At 42.1% G+C, this 25,652-nt stretch overlaps 1 protein-coding gene across 2 annotated transcripts in view; it reads right to left on the reverse strand.

The window, feature by feature from the left end:
- The window catches only part of PPP2R2B (protein phosphatase 2 regulatory subunit Bbeta), a 484,254-nt gene extending 460,776 nt beyond the window's left edge, over positions 1–23,478 (reverse strand). Inside the window, exons 1-2 of one of the 2 annotated variants that reach the window (XM_028527613.2) lie at positions 23,292–23,478; positions 23,094–23,171 (exon numbers count right to left, since the gene is read on the reverse strand). In XM_028527613.2, coding sequence (XP_028383414.1) covers positions 23,094–23,171; positions 23,292–23,463 — 250 coding nt within the window. In that variant the 5' untranslated portion in view covers positions 23,464–23,478. The remainder of the gene's footprint in view (positions 1–23,093; positions 23,172–23,291) is intronic. The other variant, XM_028527615.2, reaches the window with a different exon arrangement.
- Positions 23,479–25,652: the final 2,174 nt, after the last annotated feature.

The following is a 25,652-nucleotide window of genomic DNA, read 5'->3' on the forward strand; positions in this document are numbered from 1 at the left end:
GTATCGTTCACCGCACATAAGACAGCAGATAATAGCTGATTAGAAGTAAGAAGTAACTTCTAACTGTAACTCTTCATGTCTCAGTGTCCTCACCCCACTCTCCTACAGACCCGGTGTGTAAATCCTGTGGAATAATATTTGTATAAATGTTTTGAAAATTTAAAAATACAACGTTATTGCCATCCAGTCTAACCTCAGTCTTTAGGCAATCAGTGACACTGGCACACTGAAAAATGACAGCTTCATTCTGCAATAAATAATTTAGATTTCAAGGAATCCCATCAACCAAGTTTACTGACAGGGAGTTGAGTGAAGCAATAAGAAATGTCATTCTTGCCACTAGAATACATTTTCTTAGTCTTCTGTTTTTTGGGTCTTTGCTGATTGGAAAACTGGTATTCATTCATTCATTCATGCATATATTCAAGGAATATTTGTGAAGTACCACTATGTGGCAGGCACTGTGCTGGCTGGCCATTAGGGATTCTTATACAACTTGTCGTTATAATGAGAAGTAGTTGCAGGAGACACATTAGATATGGCCCTGCCTTCATGAAAATTATGTCCCAGTAGAGGAAACATACAAAGAGTAAGGATATTATAGTGAATTTGGCAAGGGCTATGATGGATAATACCCAGGACTTCCTAGAAGGGCCACCATGCTAAGAGTTCAGACTCAGGAAAACCTTACTAGGAAGAGTGAAACCACAGCTCAGATCCAAATGAAGAGTAGGGATTTGCCAGGGAAGGAGAGGGTGAGCAATATCTCTGGGGAAGGAGACTGCATGTGAGTAGTGCTGGAGATGAGGGAATGTGGCATAGGAAGGAATATGGGGCACAGAACACGTGCAGACAATGGTGAGTGAGGCTGGGAATATCCTAAGAACAGGGAAGCCCACTGAAGGTTTTAGGCAGGCAAGTGACATGCACGCACACTAGAAATACTGCTGCAGCTTCGGCATGAAGAATAGAGTGGAGGAGGGCAAGATGAGGAGGAGGATGGAGAAAACCAAGAGAGCTGCTTTAATATCCAGAGAAGAGAAGGCTGTGTCCCAACTAGGATCGTGGCAATGGATGGGAGAGAAGTCTAAGGACTCAAGTGGTTGGGCTGAAGAATGACACAGGACTTAGAATGGATGAGCACGTGTGTTGAGGAAAGTCAGGAGGCAGACTCAAGGATGGCTCTGAGGTGCTTGCCTTGGCTTTTGGAGGAAGTAACTGGAGTTGACTAAGGCCATTGCTCCTGGTAATAAAAATGAAAGAAAATTTATGGGGATCCTGCCGAGTGCAAATCCCTGAGCCAACTATGGACAAGCTTATCTCATTTAAGTCTTGCAACATCCCTGTGATATAGGATCTATTATTCTTAGTATCCAACAGCTCAGAAGAGCCCGCTCAAGGATGCACAACTGGTAATGACAGCCAAGATCCAAACTGGACTTGCTGATGCCAAAGCCTGCTCTCTGAACCAACACATTTAAACCTTAGTTCACTTTAGTGTTTACCTTCTGGGTTTAAATCATAGCTCTGGAGGGGCCACCAAATCATTTAGGCTTTTTGAATCTCAATTTCTTCAGCCAAAATCTGGGTGTTAGAACACCTCCTTCACAGAATTCGTATAATGATTAAATTAGCCCTATAAATAATAAAGACAGAGCAAGCATTTGTTGAATGCCAACTGTATTCCATGTTGTGCTATAAATACTTTATATGTATTAGCTAATTTCATCCTCACAAGGGCCCTTGAAGTAGATGATTCAATGTTATAGATGAGGAAACCGAGGCATAGAGAAATTAAATGCCATACTCAGAGTTGCATAGCTGGGGTGCAGACCTGTGCACGCATTTACAGAGCCTGTGCTACCTCACGTAAGGAGTGAGGTCTTAGAAAGCAGTGGGCAGACTTAGGGCCTTGGGCCTGGAATGCTGCACGTGCTGGGTGCTGGTTACAATTTTTATGCAATGTGCAATTTATCAGATTTTTACAAAGTGCCAGGCACTCTATTAGGCAAACAAGATAGACATGGCCCCCATCGTAAAGCCTTCGCTGGAAGTCTGGAAAGCCTTTTCTTTTTTTTTTTTTTTTTTTTTAATTTTAATTGTTCAAGTACAGTTTTCTGCTTTCCCCTCCATCCCAGCCCACCCTCACAGCCCTCCCCACTTCCTTCCCTTCTCCACTTCCCCACCGTGTTATTGTCCATGTGTCCTTTATACTTGTTCCTGCAAGCCCTTCAAGCTTTTCCCCTGAAATTCCCTCCCCTCACCCTTCTGGTCATGGTCAGCCTGTTTTCAGTTTCAATGTCTTTGCTTATATTTTGTTTGTTTGTTTGTTTGTTTTGTTGATTAGGTTCCTGTTAAAGGTGAGATCATATGGTATTTGTCTTTCACTGTCTGGCTTATTTCGCTTAACATAATGCTTTCCAGTTCCATCCATGCTGTCACAAAGGGTAGGAACTCCTTCTTTCTTTCTGCTGCATAGAATTCCATTGTGTAAATGTACCATAGTTTTTTGATCCACTCATTTACTGATGGGCACCTAGGTTGCTTCCAGCACTTGGCTATTGTAAATGGTGCTGCTATGAACATTGGGGTGCAAAGGTTCTTTTGGATTGGTGTTTTAGGGTTCTTAGGATATAATCCTAGCAGTGGAATTGCTGGGTCAAAAGGTAGATCCATTTTTAGTTTTCTGAGGAAGTTCCATACTGCTTTCCATAGTGGCTGCACCAGTCTGCAATCCCACCAACAGTGCACTAGGGTCCCTTTTCTCTACAACCTCTCCAACCCTTGTTTGTTGCTTTGTTTATGATGGCCATTCTGACTGGTGTGAAGTGGTATCTCATTGTGGTTTTAATTTGCATCTCTCTGATAGCTAGCGATACTGAGCATCTTTTCATGTGTCCTGTGGATCCTCTGTATGTCCTCCTTGGAGAAGTATCTGTCCAAGTCCTTTGCCCATTTTCTCATTGGGTTGCTTGTCTTCTTAGAATGGAGTCATGTAAGTTCTTTATATGTTTTGGAGATTGAACCCTTGTCTGAGGTATCATTGGCAAATACATTTTCCCATATGATTGGTTCTCTTTTTATTTTAATACTGTTTTCTTTAGCCATGCAGAAGCTTTTTATTTTGATGAGATCCCATTTGTTTATTCTTTCCTTTATGTCCCTTGCTCTACGGGACATATCAGTGAAAATATTGCTGCGTGAAATATCTGCGTGAAATATCTGAGATTTTCCTGCTTATGTTTTCCTCTAGGACTTTAATGGTGTCATGACTTATATTTAAATATTTTATCCACTTTGAATTTATTTTTGTGTATGGTGTAAGTTGGTACTTGAGTTTCATTTTTTTGCATGTAGCTGTCCAGTTCTCCTAACACCATTTGTTGAAGAGGCTATCTTTGCTCCATTTTATGCTTCTTCCACTTTGTCAAATATTAATTGACCATAGAGGCTTGGGTTTATTTCTGGGCTCTCTGTTCTGTTCCATTGGTCCATGTGTCTGTTTTTATGCCAGTACTAGACTGTTTTGATTATAGTAGCCTTGTAATATAGTTTGGTATCAGGTATTGTGATCCCTTCTACTTTGCTCTTCTTTCTCAAAATAGCAGCAGCTATTTGGGGTTGTTTATGGTTCCATATAAATTTTTGAAGTGTTGGTTCTATGTCTGTGAAATATGCCATTGGTACTTTAATAGGAATTGCATTGAATGTGTAAATTGCTTTGGGTAGTATGGACATTTTGATGATGTTAATTCTCCTGATCCATGAACATGGTATATGTTTCCATTTGTTTGTGTCTTTCTTGATTTCCTTCTTCAGTGTTGTGTAGTTTTCTGAGTACAGGTCTTTTACCTCCTTGCTTAGGTTAGTTCCTAGGTATTTTATTTTTCTTGTTGCTATATCAAATGGGATTTTTTTCTGATTTCTGCTTCTGATGTTTCATTGTTGGTATACAAAAATGCCTTTGACTTCTGGACATTGACTTTGTATCCCACTGTTTTGCCAAATTCACTTATTAGGTCAAGCAGTTTTTTGGTGGAGTCTATAGGATTTTCTAAGTACATTATCATGTCATCTGCAAATAATTCCAGTTTTGTTTCCTTCTTTCCAATTTGGATGCCTTTTATTTCCTTTTCTTGTCTGATTGCTGTGGCTAAAACTTCCAATACTATGTTGAATAGAAGTGGTGAAAATAGACAACCTTGTTTTGTTCCTGATCTTAATGGGAAAGATTTTAGTTTTTGCCCACTGAGTATGATGTTGGCTGTAGGTCTCTCATATATGGCCTTTATTATGTTGAGGACTGCTCCCTCTATTCCCACTTTGCTGAGTGTTTTCATCATAAATGGGTGCTGTACCTTATCAAATGCTTTTTCCACATCTATTGATATGATCATGTGATTTTTGTCTTTGCTTTTGTTTATGTGATGTATTGCATTTATTGATTTGCAAATATTGTACCATCCTTGCATCCCTGGGCTGAATCCCACTTGGTCATGGTGTATGATCTTCTTAATGTATCGTTGGATGTGGTTTGCCAATATTTTGTTGAGGATTTTAGCGTCTATATTCATCAGCGATATTGGCCCGAAGTTTTCTTTCTTTGTTGTGTTTTTATCTAGTTTGGGGATTAGGATGATGCTGGCTTCATAAAAAGAGTTTGGGAGTCTCCCATCATTTTGGATTTTTTGAAATAGTCTGTGAAGAATAGAGGTTAACTCTTTCTTAAATTCTTTGTAGAATTCTCCTGTGAAAGCATTTGGTCCAGGGCTTCTGTGTGTTGGGAGTTTTTTGGTTACTGTTTCAATTTCATCTGCTGCTTTCTGCTTCTTCTTCATTGAGTTTTGGAAGATTATATTTTTCTAGAAATTTGTCCATTTCACCTAGGTTTTCAAATTTCTTGGCACATGGTACTGTGTAGTAATTTCTTACAATCCTTTGTATTTCTGTGGTATCAGTTGTAATCTCCCCTTTTTCATTTCTGATTGTGTTTATTTGGGCCCTCTCTCTTTTTTCTTCATGAACCTGCTTAAAAGCTTGTTGATTTTGTTTATCTTTCCAAAGAACCAGCTCCTGAATTCATTGATCCTTAGAATTGTGCTTTTAGTCTCTATGTCATTTAATTCTGCTCTGATCTTGGTTATTTCCTTCCTTCTCCTTGCTCTGGGCTGTCTTCATTGTTGTTCCTCGAGTTCTTCTAGGTGTAGGGTTAGGTTGTTTGTTTGAAATGTTTCTGTCTTTTTTAGGTAGGCTTGTATCGCTATGAACTTCCCTCTCAGGACTGCCTTCGCTGTGTCCCATAAGTTTTGGGTTGTTGTGAATTCATTTTCATTTGTTTCCAGAAACTTTTTGATTTCTTCCCTAATCTCATTCTTCACCCATTCATTGTTTAATAGCATGTTATTAAATCTTCATGATTTTGAGTGTTTTGGTTGTTTTTCCCCCCTTGGGGTTGGTTTCCAGTTTCAGTCCCTTGTGGTCAGAGAAAATGCTTGACATGATTTCAATTTTCTTGAATTAGTTGAGGCTTGTTTTGTATATCCTCTTATGTGGTCTATCTTTGAAAAATTTCCATGTGCATTTGAAAAGAATGCGTATTTAGCTTCTTTGGGATGAAAGGCCCTATATATACTAGTTAAGTCCATTTCATCCAGGGTATTGTTCAATGCCACAACAGCTTTGTTGATATTTTGTTTGGAAGATCTATCCATTTTTGACAGTGGAGTGTTAAAAATTCCTTACTATAGTTGTGTTGCTGTCAATATCTTTCTTGAAGTCCCCCAAGATTTTCTTTATGTATTTGGGTGCTCCTAGGTTGGGTGCATTTATATTTATAATGTTTATGTCTTCTTGGTGGATTCTTCCCTTGAGTATTATGAAGGGACCTTCTGGGTCTCTCTTTATGGACCTTTTCTTGAAGTCCATTTTGTCAGATATGAGTATTGCTACCCCAGCTTTTTTTTCATGTCCATTTGCTTGGAAAATTTGTTTCCAGCCCTTCACTTTCAGTCTGTGTAGGTCTTTTGTTCCGAGGTGGGTCTCTTGTAGGCAGCATATGTGTGGGTCATGATTTCATATCCATTCAGCTATTCTATGTCTTTTGATTGGAGCATTTAGTCCATTTATGTTTAAGGTTATTATTGATAGGGACTTGTTCATTGCCATTTTTCGTACCTGCATTCCTCTCTCTCTCTCTCTCTCTGTTTCTCTGTCTCTGTTTCTCTCTCTCTCTCTTTCTTCCTTTCCTTAAAGCATTCCCTTTAGCATCTCTTGCAGAGCTGGTTTGGTGGAGGAGTATTCTTTTAGACTTCTTTTGTCTGGGAAGCTCCTTATTTGGCCTTCTATCTTGATTGAGAGCCTTGCTGGATAATGTAACCTTGGTTTCAGGCCTCTGGTTCTCATTATTTGGAATATTTCTTGCCATTCTCTTCTGGCTTGAAGTGTTCCCATTGGGAAGTCAGCTGCTAGCCTTATTGGGGTTCCCTTGTATGTTACTTCTGTTTCTCCCTTGCTGCCTTTAAGATTCTCTCTTTGTCTTGAAATTTTGCCATTTTAATTATGATGTGTCTTGAGGTGGGCCTCTTTGGGGTCCTCTTGATTGGAACTCTCTGTTTCCTGGATTTGTGTGACTTTTTCTCTCATCCAGTTAGGGAAGTTTTCCATCATTATTTTTTCAAACAGGTTTTCTATCCCTTGCTCTTCTTGTTTTCCTTCTGGTATCCCTATTATATGGATATTATTACGTTTCATGTTGTCCTGCATTTCCCTTAATCCCTCTTCATTCTTTCTGAGCCTCTTTTCCTTTGCTTGCTCTTTCTGGGTGTTTTTTTCTACTTTGTCCTCCAGTTCACTGATCTGATCCTCTGCTTCATTAAGCCTGCTTTTGATTCCTTCTACTGGGTTCTTCAGTTTGGAAATTGTATTTTTCATTTCCTCTTGGCCATTGGTGATAGTTTCTATTTCCTTTTTCATGATGGTATAGTTTGCAGTGAGTCATTGTACTTTCCCTGTAGTTTTTGGTAATTCTCTGTTAGCTCATTGAACTTCCTGATAACTATTACTTTGAACTCAATATCTGATAGCTGACTTGCCTCTATTTCATTTAACGTTCTTTCTGAGGCTTCCTCCTTTCCTTTCATTTGGGGATTGTTTCTTTGTCTCCCCATCGTTTGGGAGACACTTCTTGTTATCCTCTGCTTCTTAAATTTATCTGTTCTAACTCCCTGGGTTTGTGGTGTGAACTTCTATGGTAGAATACCTGTGAGATTCAGGGGTGCAGTTTCCTTAATTTTCTGAGCTTGCTGGTCTTGGGCTGTCATTTATGTTGGCTCGCTATATTTCTTTGGATTTTGATTTTTGTTGGGTGTTTCTTTGGTGGGTCCTTCCTTTCAGTTGGTTAACTGAGGACCACTCTGTCTACCACATCTTGTATTCTGTTGTGCAGGTGTGGACAGGTTGTGTTGAAGTTGATTCTTCTGTGTGTACAAGGTTTTGAGACTTCTCTCTCACTCCTGTTCAGTTTTTTGTTGTGAGTAATTTCTCCACCTTTTGGTTGTATTTCCAGATCAGTCCTGGATTGAGGTTAGTGTGGCTTCTACTCCCTCCTTCCCCTTCTTCCATTGTTATCTGTTTGTGGTTGCTTTGTTGGTGGGTTTCCTTTTCCAGCTGGTGTAGTGGTGTCCACCGCTCCCACCTTGCAAGTTCTCTGGAGCAGCAAACTGAAATTTGTCTCACTGTCTCTGTTGTTGGGATGACCCACCCCTGCTTGGGTCTAACTCTGGTCTTTTCTCCACTCCTGGTATTGTCTCACCTGTGGGAAAAGAAGGAAGAAAAGGGGGAAGGAAGGAAGGAAGGAAGGAAGGAAGGAAGGAAGAAGGAATAAAAAAAAAGAAGGACAGAAAGGAAGAAGGAATTGGGGGGAAAAAAGCCTTCTTCTGGCTTTAAACTGGTCAGGCCAGTTCTGCTGGTCTTCATGGCTGTGTCAGGCTGAGGAGGGATTGGTTTCACTTTTCTCCCTTCCTGAGCTGCACACTTTGCTGTTGTCCAGCCTCCAGTCCTGTTCCTTAGTGCCCTTCTGCGCCCAGCCTAGGCCTTTAGTCCACCAGTTGAGCTGTTCTTGAGGTGCACCAGTTAGGGGCAACTCACACACCACCTTCTTGCTCTTTGCTCTCCTAGATGCTAGGGACTCTCAGCGCCCTTTCATAGTAGTTCAGCTCCCTCACTGAGTCAAGTCTTTCCCAGGACTGCAGCTCCCCTCTGCAGGGCTTTTCCACCTTCCTCCTAGAGAGCCAGTTGGCCCTGCAGGGCTCTGGGTGCAGGGGCTATGTGGGAGGCACTCTGTCCCTGGTGTCTTGGGTGTTAGCATGGACAGGCAGCTATGGACCTCAGATGGGGTGCACACCATCCCTGGTGCTCCTGCAGTGGGCTCAGGCTGGCCCCACCGGGCTGTGTACCGGGTCTGCAGGTGGGCTGGATGTGGTGTCCCAGGTGTTTTGGATGTGGGTGCAGGTGGGCTGCCCTTGGCCTTGGATGGGTTGTGCACTGCCTGGGACTGCAGGGGTACAGGCACAGGAGGTGGGCGACTGATGCAGAGAATTCCCCAAACAGTCGAAGCATACCTCTTTTTTATCTTTTCCTGTTCGAAAAATTCCTCCTATTCAAGTCCCCTTGTCCAAATAAGCACCTGACCTCTCACACAGCCCACCCTGGCTCTCTCCCAAGAATCTTGCAGCAGACCCTGCGGGCTCTGGGCCTAGGGCTGCAGCTGCCCTGGTCCCCATGCTCATCCCAGGGACCCTATTGTTCTCAAGCACTCTCCTCTCCTTACCGTCTGATTTTTCAATGTCCTGTATAATTTTTGGTCTCCAATCCTTATATATTCTGGAATACCATTGGCTGTTCGCTCTGTTCCTCAGATCAGCTAGGTGTTGCACCCTTGTGCTGGGGGAAGTGGACTTTGCTTCCACCTACCTGGCTGCCATCTTCTCTCTGGAAAGCCTTTTCCAGGAATGATTATTTTTCCCCATTGTCATGCCACTCCTGCTTGTGAGAAGTCGGAACCTGTCAGTGGCTTATGTGGAATGTTTCAGAGGACGCTGAGGGTGGGTGGAGGGTGTCATCAGGAACCACAGAGCACTGAGCCACACTACTGATATCATCAACCTGAGAGTCAGACAAAAGCCCACATGGAGGCCCTTGGAGGGGCTCCTGTCTTCCTTTCTTTGATACTCACACACCCATTTGCAGGCAGGGAGGACGTGTTACAGTGTCTGGGTGAAAGAAAACAATGGACTGATACAGCGGAGTCAGAAAGATCTAACAGGTGTGCGGTAGCCAAAGGTCAGGGACCACAGGGGCGTGGTGCCTTTTCATGGGTAAGGGTATCAGAGAGCTAATGTAACCCCATAATGTCACAGGGGAAGCTGGGGGAGGGGACCTTAGTGGTAATGTGGAAGAGCAGATCTGTAGCTGTCCCTGTGTTCCTTTTCCTCTCTGCAACCCAGTTCCTCCATCTATAAAATGGGAAGGTTAGAAATAAGCTTCCAGTTTCCTCCAAACTCCAACATGCCATGAATTTAAATTGTTCAAAAAATAGTTACCTAATTTCTTAACATCACATGGACAAATAGTACTTTTGGTTAGGAGTAATGAGTGTTAATGAATTGTTCATGTTTGTTGAAGAGGTAGAGGCAGTTAGCTAGCTACCATTTTCTTTCGACTGCTTTGGCATTCTGCTGTAGAACCTGAGCCCAGAATCTTCTGTGGATGTTTATCGCTCCTTCGGAGATGAGGCTTGTCTATGCACCCAGGTGTAAGTGATCCTTTTCATAAACACACGGGTCTGCTGAGCATTTTAAACTACTTTTGAGACAAATTTATCAAATTTGTCAAATACTAAACATTAAAAATAAGTAATTATCTGGGCGGTAGAATGACAGGCTATTTTTACTTGGTGGTAATCTGTGCTTTCAATCAGCATAATAGCTCATGTTCTCTTATCATTTACTCTGGATCAGGTTCTGTGCTTTTTATGGATTAATTGTCATTTGCGTACAGCAAGTCTATGAAGGAGAAACTATTCCCCATCCCCAAGCCCCATTTTGCAGAGGAGGAAACTGACAAGTGGCAGCTGCTGGGATTCAAACCCACATTGTCTGTTCAGAGTTCCCTATTCTGAACTAAGGTAAGCTCCTCCCCCCGCCCTCAAGTCTTTAATAGGGATACATGGTATCACTTTATGTGAAAAGAAACCCAAGTACTTAAAAAGTAGTATCTGGGTTTTTTGGATAAATTTTGTGAATTTCTCAGTTTTAATTTTATGAACTTGTTGAAGTTTCTAATAAATAAAAATATATTTTTTTTAAAAGACAGCTTGTCTTTGGCAAGCTGCAAATTACTTTTTAAGACACATTCTGTCTTAGGTGCATCTGATGAGAAGCTGCATGTCACGTGACTCGCGGAATCATAAACAGCAGCAATGTGAATCTGAAGTGGAGGGGAATGGTAAGTTGTACAGAAAATCACCATCAGTTTCCCTCAGACAACAGGCACTTCATATCAGTATATGGGAGTCATTACCATTTAACTCTCATTTGTCTTGGTTGGTCAGCACCGAAATTCCCCAGTATATTTTATGAATGATGGAAAGGAAGAAGCACACATTGAGATATGGCTTATGCCATAATTTGGGGAAAGGTTGCTTTCAAATTGTAATCAGAAAAAAAATTGCCCCCAATACAATAGGTACAAATAATTCTTAAAAAAAATCAGCGGATGAAATTATGGAAATGTCATACAGAGTAAAGAGTAAAATTTTTAAAATAGACCCACACTCCTCAAAAAACAAACTGGAAAAATATTGTCAGTTCCATGGGCTCCTGAGCAGTGGTCTCAGCAACGCCTTGAAAATCGACTTCTGGCTCTGACTAAAATAGAAAGTTTGTAAGTTCCCTTTGTGGTCTAGACAAAGATACCACCGTGAGAGCCAGGCCACAGGCAACTTTTTATTTTTTATTTTAACTATGAGAGGTGAGGTGTGAAGACCTCTAGGTTGGAAGCAAACCCCAAAACAAACAAACAACGCAAAAGCCAGACTTTAAAGGTGAGGATTAATTTTTTTGCAAAACAACTCTGAGGAAGGTTATATTACTGAATTCTCCATGGAGGCGAAATGCCCTAGGCTTTTGAGTATAAAATTACAAAGCCCTCCACTTCACTATTAGTTCTTAAAACATCAGGCTTAACATCCTCTACAGCTTCCTGCTGTAATAGGCATGAAACACAAAGAGCTGACCACGGCTTGCAAAGCCCCACCCAACACCACCTATCCTTCCCTCTGCACCCTCGTCTTTGTCCTCCTCACCACGCCAGTCACTCTGGCCTTCCTTCTGGCCACACCAATATAGCCTCTGCCTCAGGGCCTTTGCACTTGCTGTGCCCTGTGTCTACTTTCCAACAAGACTTTTGAACCTGGCTTCTACTCATTATTTGGGTCTCGACTTAAATGCAACCTCTTTAGAAAAGCATTCACAGAACAGCGGTCTAATATAGCATGCCCCTTCCCCTGGCTCAGCCACCGCATTACCACGTTTATGTTCTTTATAGCCCATGTCACCGTCTGAAGTTATCTTGTGTCTTTGAAAGCTTGTGTCTTTTATTGTCTGCCTCACCCACTAGAATGTGAAATCTGTAAAATCAGAGACCTTGGCTGTTTCGCATGCTGCTCTCTTTCCAACATCTGGTACCCAATATACATTTATGGAATAAGTGGATGAATGAAATTCAATATTCTCATCCCCAGCCACACTCTTATAAAATTAGCTACCTTCTTCTTTTCTTTCTTTTTTTTTAACGTTCTACCTAAGAAATTAGAAATAAACATGCTGGGGAAAAAAAAAAAAAGGCCAAAGACCTACTTGAAACATTAAGCACAAAACCAGGAGCCACCCTGCAGAGTCCATGTGCTTAATTATTTACTCTCAGTTTTTAAATTCCATTAAGAAAAAACATAGGCAATTAGTGGGATGATGCTGAGCCTGCTTAATTAGCAACATAAAAAGAAAACAAAAGGCAAGTAATCTCACACATCCTAGACGCCAGCTTCAAGGCGGGCTAGGGAAGCTTGGCAATGGCCTTGCCTGAGCCAGATGTTCTGCCTAGAGCAAGCCAGTTGACCCCTCCCTCTGCCTCTTCTTCCTGTGGTGAGCACTGCTGGACCCCTGGGAGCTGCCCCCCATTCCCTACTGCAAGGCCCAGAGATGGCAATCTTTTTTTAAAGAGATTTTATTTATTTTTAGAGAAGGGGAGGGAGGGAGAAATAGAGGGAGAGAAACATTAATGTGTGGTTGCTTCTCGAGCGCCCCCCACTGGAGACCTGGCCTGCATCCCTGGCATGTGCCCTGACTGGGGATTGAACCAGCAACCCTTTGATTCACAGTCGAGCACTCAAATCACTGAGCCACACCAGCCAGGGTGACAATCGTGCACCAAACTCAGAGGCAAGCCTAGTATGTTCCGGCCAGTTCAGCTAATCCTATTTTCCTTGTCAATGTTCGCTTAGAAGTGGGCATATGACTCAGACTGAGGCCAAGGGGCATGTAAAGAAATTTCCTGGAGGCACCTGGGGGGCACCTAGGGCACCTGTGTCTATCTGAGTGTGATTCCCAAAACAGCGGTGGTCGGTGGTCATCTTGGAACAATGCTGTAATCCCAAGGCCGGCAAGGCAAGAAGGTGGAGACCATCTGAGCCTCCATGCTGTTCTTCAGCCAGGAAATTCATCAGCTTTGGTCGGGGGAGGGCTCCCTGCTTCAGGACTTCTTGTATGAAACAGGGGATTAGTGCAATGACTGCTTTATTGGGCTCCTTGCTTCTGACCTCGGTGCCTTAGCATTTGTGATTGACCTGCTGCCAGAAGAGTGTTTTATAATCAGAGGCTCTCGGCCTCCTTCACGCAGAAGCCCTGCTCTTTGCAGTGGTCTAACAGGCCCCTCTTGCATCTGTCCGCCTGCCATCATCCTTCTGCCTCCATCTCTTACGACTTCTCCTTTGTTCACTTGACTAGAGCCACACTAGCATCATGCCTAGTCCTTGAACATGCCAGGGAAGCCCTTGCCACAGGGCATCTGCACTGGCTGTTAATGACCGGGAACTCTTTTCCCCAGATACCCACATGACTTGATCTCTTGTCTTGTTCATATCACTGCTCAGATGTCATTTTCTTTGCATGACGTCATGATCATTCTATTTCAGAGAATACCCACACCCCTGCACCCCCATTGCCCTATTCTCCTCTGTTACACATTACACCCTTTTATTTTACATTCTACTATTTTATCTATTATCTTTCTTACCCACTACCAAACCTCCAGTGCCTAGAATGCCTAGCACACAGTAGATACTTAGAAGGTATTTGTGGAACTAAGGAAGGGATACGAATTCCCTTTTTGTTCCGGATATTTTGATATGAATCTTTCTGTCACAGCTGAAAGCATCTTGAGTGATGGATTTCCCTGTGACTGGTACCCGGTGTTGTCAACCATTGTTGAGACACACGGTCACTGCTTCTAAACCAGAGTGCCCCCACCCCAAAGCCCATGTCGTGCAGTGGAAGGTCAGCAACAGAAAAATCTCTGATCTAGGATCCGGAAGTTTGGTTTCTGGTCTCTGTGAGACCTTGGGCAATTTGAAATTATATCTCCCTTAATCTCCTCATCTCCAGGAGGACTAATCTATCTATTATCTGTAATATCTAATATCTGTAATTATCTATTATCTGTAATATCTAAACTATCTTTTGTATCTGCTCCATGGAATTATAAAACCTATTCTGGTCATCTCCCATGGGGGCTATAGGACATTAATGGCCCTTATGAGTTAAAAGAAGAAAAATTCTATGTATATTTTGTAATGGGTTGTTTTCAGTAAGCTCTTTTATTCTCCTAAAATATTCATTATTGTTATATTAATGATAATAATGATTTTTTAAGCTTGTGGACATGTATTATTTATTGAAGGCTGTTCATTCAGTTGATGTTCACTGAGTGCTACTTTTCATGGTTAAAAACACCAACTCTGAGGCGAGACAGATGTGTGACTAGCATAACCTGCTAAACTTTCTGAGCCTCAGTTTCCTCCGCTATAAAACGAGGTGATGAGGCCTCATATCTTAATGTTGTGGCAAAGATGAGATGATACACTAAAAGATATTAGTATAGAATCTGGCCCAGTGATGTTTGATTAAATAGAATTGTATTATTATTATTATTCTATCACGGTCAGGCATCGTGCAGATCTTTCAGAGATTTTGTTCACAAAGCCTCTCAACATCATCCCAAGATAGAGCAGGGAAGAGGAGTAGCTGCCCCAAAGAACAATTGAATCCTAAGTAAAACTTCAGTCTGTGGACTGAAAAGCCTGGCTCATGCCTAGTTTTTCCTTAGGTCTCAAGCTGGCCGTCAGTTACTCTAATAGACTTTCCCCACTGCTACCCCTACCCAACTGCACATGGGGTTGCGGGGGAGGGGCTTACTCTCTTTCTAGCACTTTCCACACTCACACTTGATTGTAACTGACATCCCTTGTTGATATCCCTCAGGAGAATGTAAATGCTTACAGGGAGGGAGCAACAGTGTCTTGGTCACCCAACCCAGTGCCTGGCACACAGTAGGTGCCCCATAAATATTTGCTCATCAAACACATTTAAAGTGATTGGCATTAGGGCAAAGGTGAAGTAACAGCCATGGGGCTTCTTCTCTTTCTTGGCTTGGAAATGTTTAATTACTTAATGCCTACAAAGAGAACAGGATGTCTGACCTCAGTGCCCTGCACGGAACCTGCCTCCCTGCCCCTCCCCCCACGCCCCACCCCAGCCCGGGGCCCTCCCTGCAAGCTTCCTGGGCGTCCACTTCTCACTAGGCCACCGTCAGAGTGCAGCACATGGCAGATCTCCCGCCCAGGCATCCCGCATCACGGCTGGGAGAAATGCTTTCATCTCCTGGCAGCTTCTTTCTAATCAGACCAGTTTTGCTTCTAGCAGACTGGAGCCCCCTACAAAGTTAAAGTTGTTTAGGAAATCCCTTTGTAGTTGACAGGATGCAAAGAGGAGATTTCAGGCTTCCTTTTGACACAGGGAGGGACGGCTTTGCACTCACTCCCTTCAGCACCTGGGGCAGAGGATTGGGGGGCATACTATGTCCGTGTACTGGCATTCCGGTTTCCTTGAAAAGCACTCAGCATGGCTCAGATGTTCTATCTGCTCTGCTCTCACACAGCCCTCTGGTGTAAGGGAAGAAAGAACAGAATTTCTCAGTGTAACTCGTAGATCAACCTATGTTAGAATTATTTGGGATGCCTGTGCAATCAGCAAATTCACCGATGCCATCCCAGACAGTTCGAATCAGACTCTCTAAGGGTAGGGCCTGGAGGTATGCATTTTAACATGTTCCCCAGGCGATGCACAATAAAGTTTGAAAACCATCTGGTGACCTAAGGTCCTTAACTGGGTAGCTGAACCCAGTTTAAAGGTAGGTATAGCCTGACTTCAAATTAGAGCCTGATTAATAATCTTACGTTGGTAGCTTGAAGTTGTTAACCCAGAAAGCTTCCGTCCAAAGACAAGAGTTTTTCTTCCTGAAACTGGGATTCTTATCACAGTCCCCACACCCAATATCTTGTGAGAGTGAGGCAAGCGAGACTTCGTTTTATAGCTCTGAGTCTAAGATCTGTGGGGTGAAGTTAAATCAGCCTGTGCCACTTATATAACAGACATCTGAGAAAGGTTATTTGTCCATCACTGACTTATTTCTATGAAGCGAGAAGGCTGTTGCCTTTACACTGCTTTGAGACCACCCAATCCATATATTTCTCATTTTGGTGATGACAAACAGTCATACTTACTGACAGAAGCAGAAAAATCCCACCTATGACCCCTGAATTTCTCAAACATGAGTGCAAAGGTCAGACAGCCTTATAAATGTTTTAGCTAGAGGTCTCTTTGCTAGGAAGTCAGTCACTCACTGTCATCCACTTTTAGTTTAGGGTGCATGGAACATGCCTCGTGTCACAACCAAATGGATATTTTTCTCTCATTAGAAAACTGAATCAATAGAAGGCTTCTTCGTGCTTCCCTGGACACAAGTCATATTTTCAGCAGGAGGGAAAGGGGAGAAGGTTTGCCCATGGGGCAAAGCAGAATACACAGCACAGTTATGTCCCAACTTAAGGTGACATGAACTGTATTTACAGATATTGAAGACCGGCAGAATGAGGAATGAACACGATACCCGAGCATTGTAGTGTCAGGGAAAAGAAAGACTATATGCTATAGCTGAAAGAAAAAAACCCCAAATCCCATCAGATAATTCCGACTTCTGCCTATGCACAGAACCATACCCCATATCCGAAGAAACTGTTTGACCTACAGAGTGGGCAATTCCCAACGTGCAGTGCTCCCATGATGACATAGTATAAAACTTCATGAGATGAGATCATATTTTATGTGAAATGTACACGCTAGGCAAATCAGATACCAGAACCGTACATGGGGAACTTTTCCATGAGTGTCTTCCAAGAATTAAACTAAGTGAATACTGTAATCCCAGCCACAGCAAAATAGTCAAAGCTTTGAGCCATTGACAAGTGGTTTTGTTGACTGCACACGCGCATGTCTGAGTGACATGTGATCCCATGGGGAGAGAGAGAGAAACATAAATGTGATAGAGCATCATCAATTGGTTGCCTCCCACAGGTGCCCTGACATGGGATCTACCCTACCACCCAGGTAGGTGTCCTAACCAGGATCAAACCTGCAACACTTTGGTGTGCTGGACGACACTCCAACCAAGTCAACTGGCCAGGCCCCACCCCTAATTTCCATTTCCATCTTGTACTCCCTCTCTGAAGAATATACACTCATATATACAGCTTCCTACGTGGCGTTTACACCTGAATATCTTATACCATTTCACCCTTAATATGCTCAAAATAAAGCTCATGATTTTTTTGCCAGAAGGAGTTCAGGACAGGCTACCCCCAAATATGTTGCTTTGGCATATTGATTATTTAGAGCTGAAGGCACTTGTAAAAGAGCAAATGTAGGGAGGGGCTTTCTCTGAACTTCCCTTCACCTGCCTAATGGTACATCCTCCAAAGGAACTCAACTGTTATCAGTTCTCTCCTCCAGAACTTCATCAACCAGGGAAGGCTAATTGTTATCCAGGAGAATAGCCGAGGGAGGCAACAAACCCTGACAAACTTCATCACAAATGATCTATCACCCATCCATTCTTTTAAGGGCCTGTTTGTCTTTCCTAAAAACCATCGACTCTATTCTAAAAGGCCTATATCCGTCCTCCCTTCCCCTGTTAAGATGCTGTGTAAGGTCTCAGATCTCAATGCCTTTTTGAGTATTTACTTTGTCTTCCTGAGATGCCTCTTTGCATGTAACATTAAAAACAATAAATTTGTGTATCTTTTCTCTTATTGATCTGCCAGTTGCCAGTTTATTTCATAGACCCAGCTTTCAAACCTAGGAGGGCAGAGAGGATGATTTTCTTCTCCTACATCCCCAAATATGTTTCTTTTCCAGACTTCCCAGTCCCAATAACTGGTGCCCACAAACTACTCAATTGCTCAAGGCCAAAACCTGGCACTATCTTAATTCCTTACGTTATCTCTCTTCTATAATCCAGTTCATTATCCCCAAAATATGTCTGTAGTCACTGCTTTTCTCATCTCTGCACCGTCTCTACTCAAATAAAGCCATGTTGTCTCTCGTAAGAACTCTGATACAAACTTACTTTAATGGTATACATATACTCTTCGAACTCCTTCAATGGCAAGGAGTTCCATGACTTTCAAAATAAAACCCAGACTCTATAAAGTGACCTACAGGCCCAGCCCGATCTAGCCCTTTCCTACCTCTGTGTCTCCTTTGAGGCCACTCAGCTTCGTCACACCCAACTCAAGACACCCTTGGCTCTCGTGTGGGCTTTGAAAATACCAACTTTTCCCTGGGCACTGGGCCTGCACAGTGCTTGTTTTATTACTTAACTACAGTAATGAAGGCATGGTTCTCTGAACACCTGCACGGCCCCATCCTTCAGGCCTTGGCTCGGGTGCCATGTCCTCAGGGAAGCCTTCCCTGTGCCCCACACCGATGTGACCTCCTCCAGGCACTATCTCACGCCACCTCGTTTGTATCTTGCTTAGTGCTCATCAAAACCTCAAATGACCTCCTACTCTTTTACTTTTTGTGTTGGACAAGTCTTGCATTATAAAACAATTGTTTTTACGTGCGTATGTAATGTTTTATTAACTTGACACAGGGCCTGGTAACCAGAAGCTATTTGACAAATTTCTGTTGAGTATTTAAATGAATGAATGAATGAATGAATGAATGGCTTTGAGTGATATTCCTACTTTACCAATAAATCGGTTTCATTGCTATTGTCTAAAATGAGCTGACACGACTTCAGTTAGGCCTGTGCGGCACAGCAGCAACTTTCTCAGGTCCCAGCAATATCAATGGCACAGGATGCACAGTTTCATTTACTGTCATCCACACACCTCGCAACCTGAGTCCCACTCACCTTTTCAGTTTGGTCTTTCACTTTGATTCTGTAGGTACTTTATGCCTCAGCAAAATAAAGTCCTTTCTCTTTCTGAGTGTATATACCTCAGGACCTTTGCACGTGCTATTCAAAGTACTTCAACTGATCTCCTCTGTATGTATCATAATTTCTGCTTTCTGAAATTTTCTGAGACACTGGAGTAGTCAAAGGACTGTCAATTATGTAAATGTATCAAATCAACACATTGTATACCTTAAACTTACAACATGTGATGTCAATTATATCTCAATTTTTAAAAAGGAAGAAAAATAAGTGTCAATTTTAAAAATTTAGTAAATCCAAATTTTAAATGCCTTAAATTGGAGAGTTTGGGATCTGGGCATTGTTATAAATTGATAGTGAATATGTAAGTCATTGGTTTCTCTAAAAGACCATGGATAAAAAACCTTAAATTACCTTAAATTAAACCATTTTAAAAAAACCTTAAAATACATCTACATAAAACTTAACAAATTAATTGTTTTTGAGAGTTTCCCAATGATTTAATTAATCATAGTAACTAATTGTAACTATTGAAAATTTTCTATGTGCTGTTCGTTTTAAAATACCTATTAAATTATGTTCTTATAGCTGTTCTTCAAAGTAAACTTTATTATCCAAATTTTACATATCAGGAAATGAAATCATGAAAATTTTAGGTAATTTGCTTTGTGCCAATAAGAAATGAGGCCAAATTTTGACCCAGGCATTTTATTGTAAAACATGTGCTCTTAATCACTCTACCAGGAAGCTTTTCCTGGATAAATGCAGATTAGCTATTAGGGATGTTCACAATAGAATTGTTATAAATCTGGAACACTTGGGTAAATAAATTAGGATCCCTGCTGTTTATAATATGAAAGACGATTGCTATATATTGTTAAGTGAAAACATCTATTTACAAAATAGTATTTCCAGGATGACTCCATTTTGGTAAAGAAAAAAACCAGTCTTGTTGATTTTATTTGTTATAAACTCACTACTCCCTCTTACAGAATCTGGCAAGTAGTACTTGTTTGTTGACTGAACTAATTGATGAATATATATAGTCTAGAAGTTAGAAAAGTATATCAGAATCTTTCACCATAATTGACCTATGAGTTATGGGGTAATAATTTAAATTGTTTTCTAATTTTTTACTTTATTTACATTTTTCTACACTGAGACCATGTTTTAGTAATCAGAAAAGAAAAAGAATAAACACTGTATTTTAAAAAAATCATTTAAGTTCTATCTTACATGTCTTCTTCCCATTGTCTATCTTTGTCTCCCCAAATATACAAAATTTCTTCCTCTTCAGTATTCAGAGTAGTCTCTTGCCAATACATTCTCTTTAGCTCACCTTGCCTTGTACTATGTTTATAGATATAATGGCTTATTCTCATATCCCAGTTCTTGTCTCCTCTTAAATGGTGCATTCCTTGAGAGTTTGAACTATATTTTATTTATCTTTATAACTTTTTCACCTTCTGGGAAAGTACCTTGGATGTAATAAGCCCTCACCAAATGTTTATTGCTGAATTCATAGTATCATTCATCTAGTATCCTATTGAATAATTTGGAATGTGTAAAGTTTTAGCCTACTAGCTTATACCCAAGATGCTCATATAAGTAAATGAGTAGTAATAGTGCCATGCTAAGCCATATTGGAAACTGCCAAGAAGAAATAAATCAGTAGTACTGATCCTGCCTTTATTTAACATTTCAACATTTTGTTCATTGTGGATTCTCTGCATTTGATTTTAAAAAATATTGCTTTAAAATATTTGTCTTTATTTTTGTCACTTCACCTGTCTGATTCATGCCTTTAAAATAAAATAATTGTAGTTTGAACATCTTATAACAATTTAGAGATTGTGTAGTATATATGTATTTGTTTTTAAAAATTCACCTGGCCCTTGCGGCCATCCTAATGGATACCTGTGTTATTATCTCCACTGCAGACAAGGGAACTTCAGCACAGAGATGTTAAATGATTTGACCAAGGTCACTGGCTGGGGTAGAAATGGAATGGAAAAGTCATTAATGCACGTAAGTAAAGTGGAAGGTGAAGTTGAATAATTGTTGTTGACCTTGATCAGGGTAGAAAACAAACTTGGGTAAAGCGGGCCAATTTTTAAAAAGAACCTGATTTTAAAGAACCTTGCTTTTTACCAAGTGAAAGTCATTCATTAACTCAGCCAATGTTCAACTACCATTGAGATAGTATTAGTGCAGGTTAAATACTGTCAAAGAGGTTGGCCAGGGACTCTGGATGTCAGTGGCAGTGTGTTAGTTTCCAACCTCGCTGTCCTCTTAGGAAAAGCTTCTCCCTTTATTCACCGCTTGGAAGTGGTTTTTCCAAATTCAGTCTCGATTGTCATTCTGACTGATTCTGTGACTCAACGAACAGTTCAAGCAGGCTACTTTGATTGTGTGCAGTAAACATTTAAACCCACCCCCAGGTCATCCATAAGGACCATTGAAGGGCATGTGTAAAAATGCAGGTTCCTGGGCCTCACTCTAAACTACTGAATGAGAATCTCTGTCTTCAAAAGAATGTTCAGAGAGCTGGAGCTCTAGAACCCTACAGGCTGCGGTTGAAACCTAGCTCACTGACTTATTAGCAGTGGTGTCTTTGGCCAAAGAACTTAATCTTCTGCTTGTTCGTTTGTCTAGCCTCAATTCCTCCTAGGTAAAGTGGGAATAAATATACCTCTCATGAAGTTTTTGCAGGTATTAAATTAGAATGAAGATCTAATTATAATGGTATTTATAATAGCTTACAAATACTGAGTACTTACAAAGGGTCAAGCACTGTGGTAAATGCCGAACCTACATTATCTCATTAACTTGTGTTAAGCACTTCATAGAGTGCCCACCACATGGTAAGTCCTCAGCTGATAAGAAATACAGCTGGAGTAGGCACTCAGAACCCTTACAGCTGTCATGAGCCAGTCACCGAGACCAGATATTTAAGTCCAGAGTCTGAGATTAACTGGTATTCTGGAACAAGTCATCTAACCTGGGGGTCCCCAAAGCCAGGCCATGGCATCAGAGTCACCTGGGTAGCTCACTGAAATGCACTGTGTCACCCAGGGTCTCACACCTCTAACTCAGTCGTTCCTGAGGGACCTGAGAGTCTCTGTTGCTTAAAAAGCACAAGTGATTTTTGAACGTGGCCAAAACGGCTGATGACTGAAGCTTCCGTTTTCTTAAGCTTCATGGGGTTAGGGAGTAAGTCATTCATTTTCCATTTCTATCTCTAAACCTAGGACACTGCTGCCATACAGAAGACACTCAAATATATTTTGGGTTAGGTGAGCATAAAATGGGCCTAATCAGTCCTGCTCTGTCTACTTTGTAGGGGCTTTAGGAGAACCATTCAGGTATAAAGCTCCATTGATAGTGCATCTGAAAACAGATCCATACAAAAGTATAATTATATAGATCATCATTAATTAATTTTAGTGAGTTTCCTCCCACTCTTGAAATATAAGTTACTTGGTTTGGGGGTAGCCATTATTATTTTGAGTGCCTAAAATTAAATTACAACAAGTTTGCAGATAAAATACCTCCTTCGAATTGCTCAAAATAGCTTTGATGCAAATTATGGTTTACTCAGAATCACAATGCTATAGAATGATTCTATAGCCTACATGCATGTATGCATGTTAGTTACCATATGAAAGTTCAACCCTGTCAACTGTTTACCTCCTCACTCATTACAATCAGTCCACAGCCCATGCTATATACCGCATCTGGTGTCCATACCTACCACCAATGCAGGCGATCTGTCTCAGAAAGCCTCTACTGCATTCCGCTACAACAGCTAAACCTGGATTTAAAACCCCCAGAAGTGCTCTTCTAGTTCCCTCCAACTGCCTATCACTCAGCTCTTTTGAAAGGCAGACATCCATTGTGGGAGTCATGGAGGTCTCCAAGCTCAGGCTTATAAAGGAACAAAATCACGAGAATTAAAAGTAAGTTCTTCAGGAGGAGGAGAAGGAATGGTTGTCCCAGGTAGAGGGCTCTGGAATAGGAAAGTCTCCGAAAGCCAGAAAGGCAATAGTATGTCAATATACGGACAACCCAAAGTACGGTACCCATAAGTCACAGGACTAGACTTGAATTCGTTGTGTACCCTGTGCGCTGCATGTGTAGCAGCAAGTGATCCTCAACGCAGAATGGAAGGAGGAGTTTAACATCTGTCTGAGCATCTTGAAAGGTTTGGTCCCAAGATTCAACAGAGCTGAAGACCATTTTGAAACAAGACTTGCCTCATTTTTGTCTCTCTCTGTCTCTGCAAACCTATTTCACAGGAAGTTTATTTTAGTGAGAATACAATAAAGTTCAAATGGGAAAAAGGGTAGACAGATCTCTGAATGCTAACCTGGGTTGTATGGCAGCTTATATTTATGGACACGAAGATGAAAGTTTTCACATCTGGAAGCAGCACAAACCCCAAGGAGGCAAGGAGAGGGGTTGGGGGAGCTGTCTCCTACCTTCTGTGGCTCCAATCTCGATAGTGCCTTTCACTTGGCTGAAGCACCATAGGGTGTCCTGCGTGAGCGTCCCAAGTCCTGAAAGCGACACAAGGAGATACCTCAGGTTAGGTGAGGGTTCCCCATTGTTCTTAAAAGGCCAAGAAGAAAAGAAATACACAGTGTGACCGATGCATTTCTAATAGGAGACTTGCACACCAGGTATCATCTTGTCACAGAGAAGTCCCCTGTGAGGCCCGGGAGAACGGTCAGTCTGCAGGAACCACGTCCCGCCTGTCCCCTCACTGCTCTGTCTCCTCCATCGGACCATGCCAGGACTGGTCTGGGCTGGAGCAATTGGAGTTCGTCCCTGCTCAGCCCCTGGCAGCATCCTAGAGCGAGCCCGCAGTCACATCCCGTGTGACTGCCCCCTTTCATGGGAATGCCAATGCCAGCGATTGTTTTCCTTCTGTGGTGCTGGGGAGGAGAAAGAGGCAGTTCCTTAGAGGGGCAAGAGGAAAAGAAAGGCAACATTTTTTTTAAACTGGTTGCACAGCTTGTATGGTTGAATGGCCAGTAAGGGGTCAGATACTCAAAGAGCTTCCATCTCCCTTGTTCACTTCTTGACTGCTTGCCAAAGCCAGAGCTGCCTGGAGAGCAGAGGAAAGAAAACAAGGCTGGAGGAGAGGTGGGGGCAGGGGTGCTAACACAGGGCTGGGCAGGTCAGTTTCTGACAAGCTGGGTCTATTTTCTTCTACAGGGGTTTCAGTTTCAAATTTGAATCGGACCTTTGGCAGCTTAAATTTTCTGGCTTATTATGGCTTCTGGTTTTTACAAATACATGTATCCAATACTAATATATATATGAATATATATAGTACCACATGCTAGTATATTTATTAAGTCAAAATGGTCCTTTTCAGACCTGGCTGGTATGTCTCAGTGGACTGAGTGCCGGCCTGCAAACCAAAGGATCACCAGTTTGATTCCTAGTTAGGGCACCTGCCTGGGTTGTGGACCAGCTGCCCAGATTGGGGGTGGCAACCCACACATTGATGTTTCCCTCTCTTTCACCCTCCCTTTCTCTAAAAATAAATAAATAGAATCTTTTTTTAAACTTCAGCTTTTTAAAAAGATTTTATTTATTTATTTCCATAGAGGGAAGGGAGGGAGAAAGAGAGAGAGAGAGAAACATCAATTTGCGGTTGCTGGGGGCCATGGCCTGCAACCCAGGCACGTGCCCTGACTGGGAATCAAACCTGTGATGCTTTGGTTCGCAGCCCTCGCTCAATCCACTGAACTACGCCAGTCAGGGCTTTTTTTTTTTTTTTTTAAAGAAAGGTCCTTTTCAGAACACTTGTAGGTGGTACTGGTGCCAGTTTGCTTCCAAATAGCGGGGAGGTTCTCTTTAATTCCAGTAAGTTTTAAAGGTATGGGGAATGTTGCATAGTCAAATGTTGGGAGAGGGTACAACTTTAAGGATGATTATATTGGTAGAAAAAAATCAAATATCTAAACCAACCCAACCCTTTTGAGATATACAGGGATCTGAGCAGCCATCCGTACCATCAGCAGCTCCTGTATGGAAACCTTCACTCACTCAGCCGCTCAGAGAGCAGAGCCGCTGTCCACAGGCTTTCTCACTGCTGTGGACAGCACACTGAGTGAAAGTACAGCACACGGTCATCTGCCACAGTGGCCACTTCGCAGTCAGACAGATTTGACAGCTTGGCTCTGCCCTGGGGCAAGTTCTAAAACATGATAAGACTGCATTTTCCCATTTAAAAATACTAATAGTAATACCTATCACTATTGTTGATTTTGAATGTGCTTAGCAGAGATTGTAAAATGTTCAATGGCAGTGAAAAAGAACATGAGTTGAGAAACTGTCAGTGACGTGCTGTGGGGCAGGCATCATGCTAAGCTCTTTGTGTGCATTGTCCTATTCTCACACCAGTCTATGAGGAGGGTACTGTTTTAACCCCATGCTACAGGTAAAGAAACAGACTCAGCCAGTTTTGGCAACTCATGGAGGTTATACTTAGGATGTGGCAGAGCTGGGATATCCATGCAGGCTGTCTGAATCCCAGCACTCCCTGTGTGCCGGGGTCAGCCTGCCCTGAAACCCCAGGGTTCCCAGTGTGCCGGGGTCAGCCTGCCCTGAAATCCAGTATTCCCAGTATGCTGGGGTCAGCCTGCCCTGAAATCCAGTATTCCCAGTGTGCAAAGGTCAGCTTGCCTTGAACCCCAGGGTTCCCCATGTGCCAAGGTCAACCTGTCCATTCAACAGCGAGGGACCTTAGGCCCAGAGGGGCTACAGAGCTTGAACTAGAGTCTCATTTGGAAGGCTGAGCTGGAATACAGTTTCAGATGTCAATTATTAAAGTACCTATGTCTCCTCTGAGACCACACAGGGCTACAATTTCCCAATACAAACAGCATCTGGGAGGGAAGAGGAAGGCATTTGGCAGCATTTAGTAGTGCAGAGAAAGACCACGTCTACAGCTGCATCGCCAGTCCTTTCTTGTACTTGTCGCTCTGGCCTCCGGTTTCAGCATCAGGCATTTGTTGGTAAGATCT

This window comes from Phyllostomus discolor, chromosome 13 (assembly GCF_004126475.2).
Source record: "Phyllostomus discolor isolate MPI-MPIP mPhyDis1 chromosome 13, mPhyDis1.pri.v3, whole genome shotgun sequence".
Lineage (NCBI taxonomy): Eukaryota > Metazoa > Chordata > Mammalia > Chiroptera > Phyllostomidae > Phyllostomus > Phyllostomus discolor.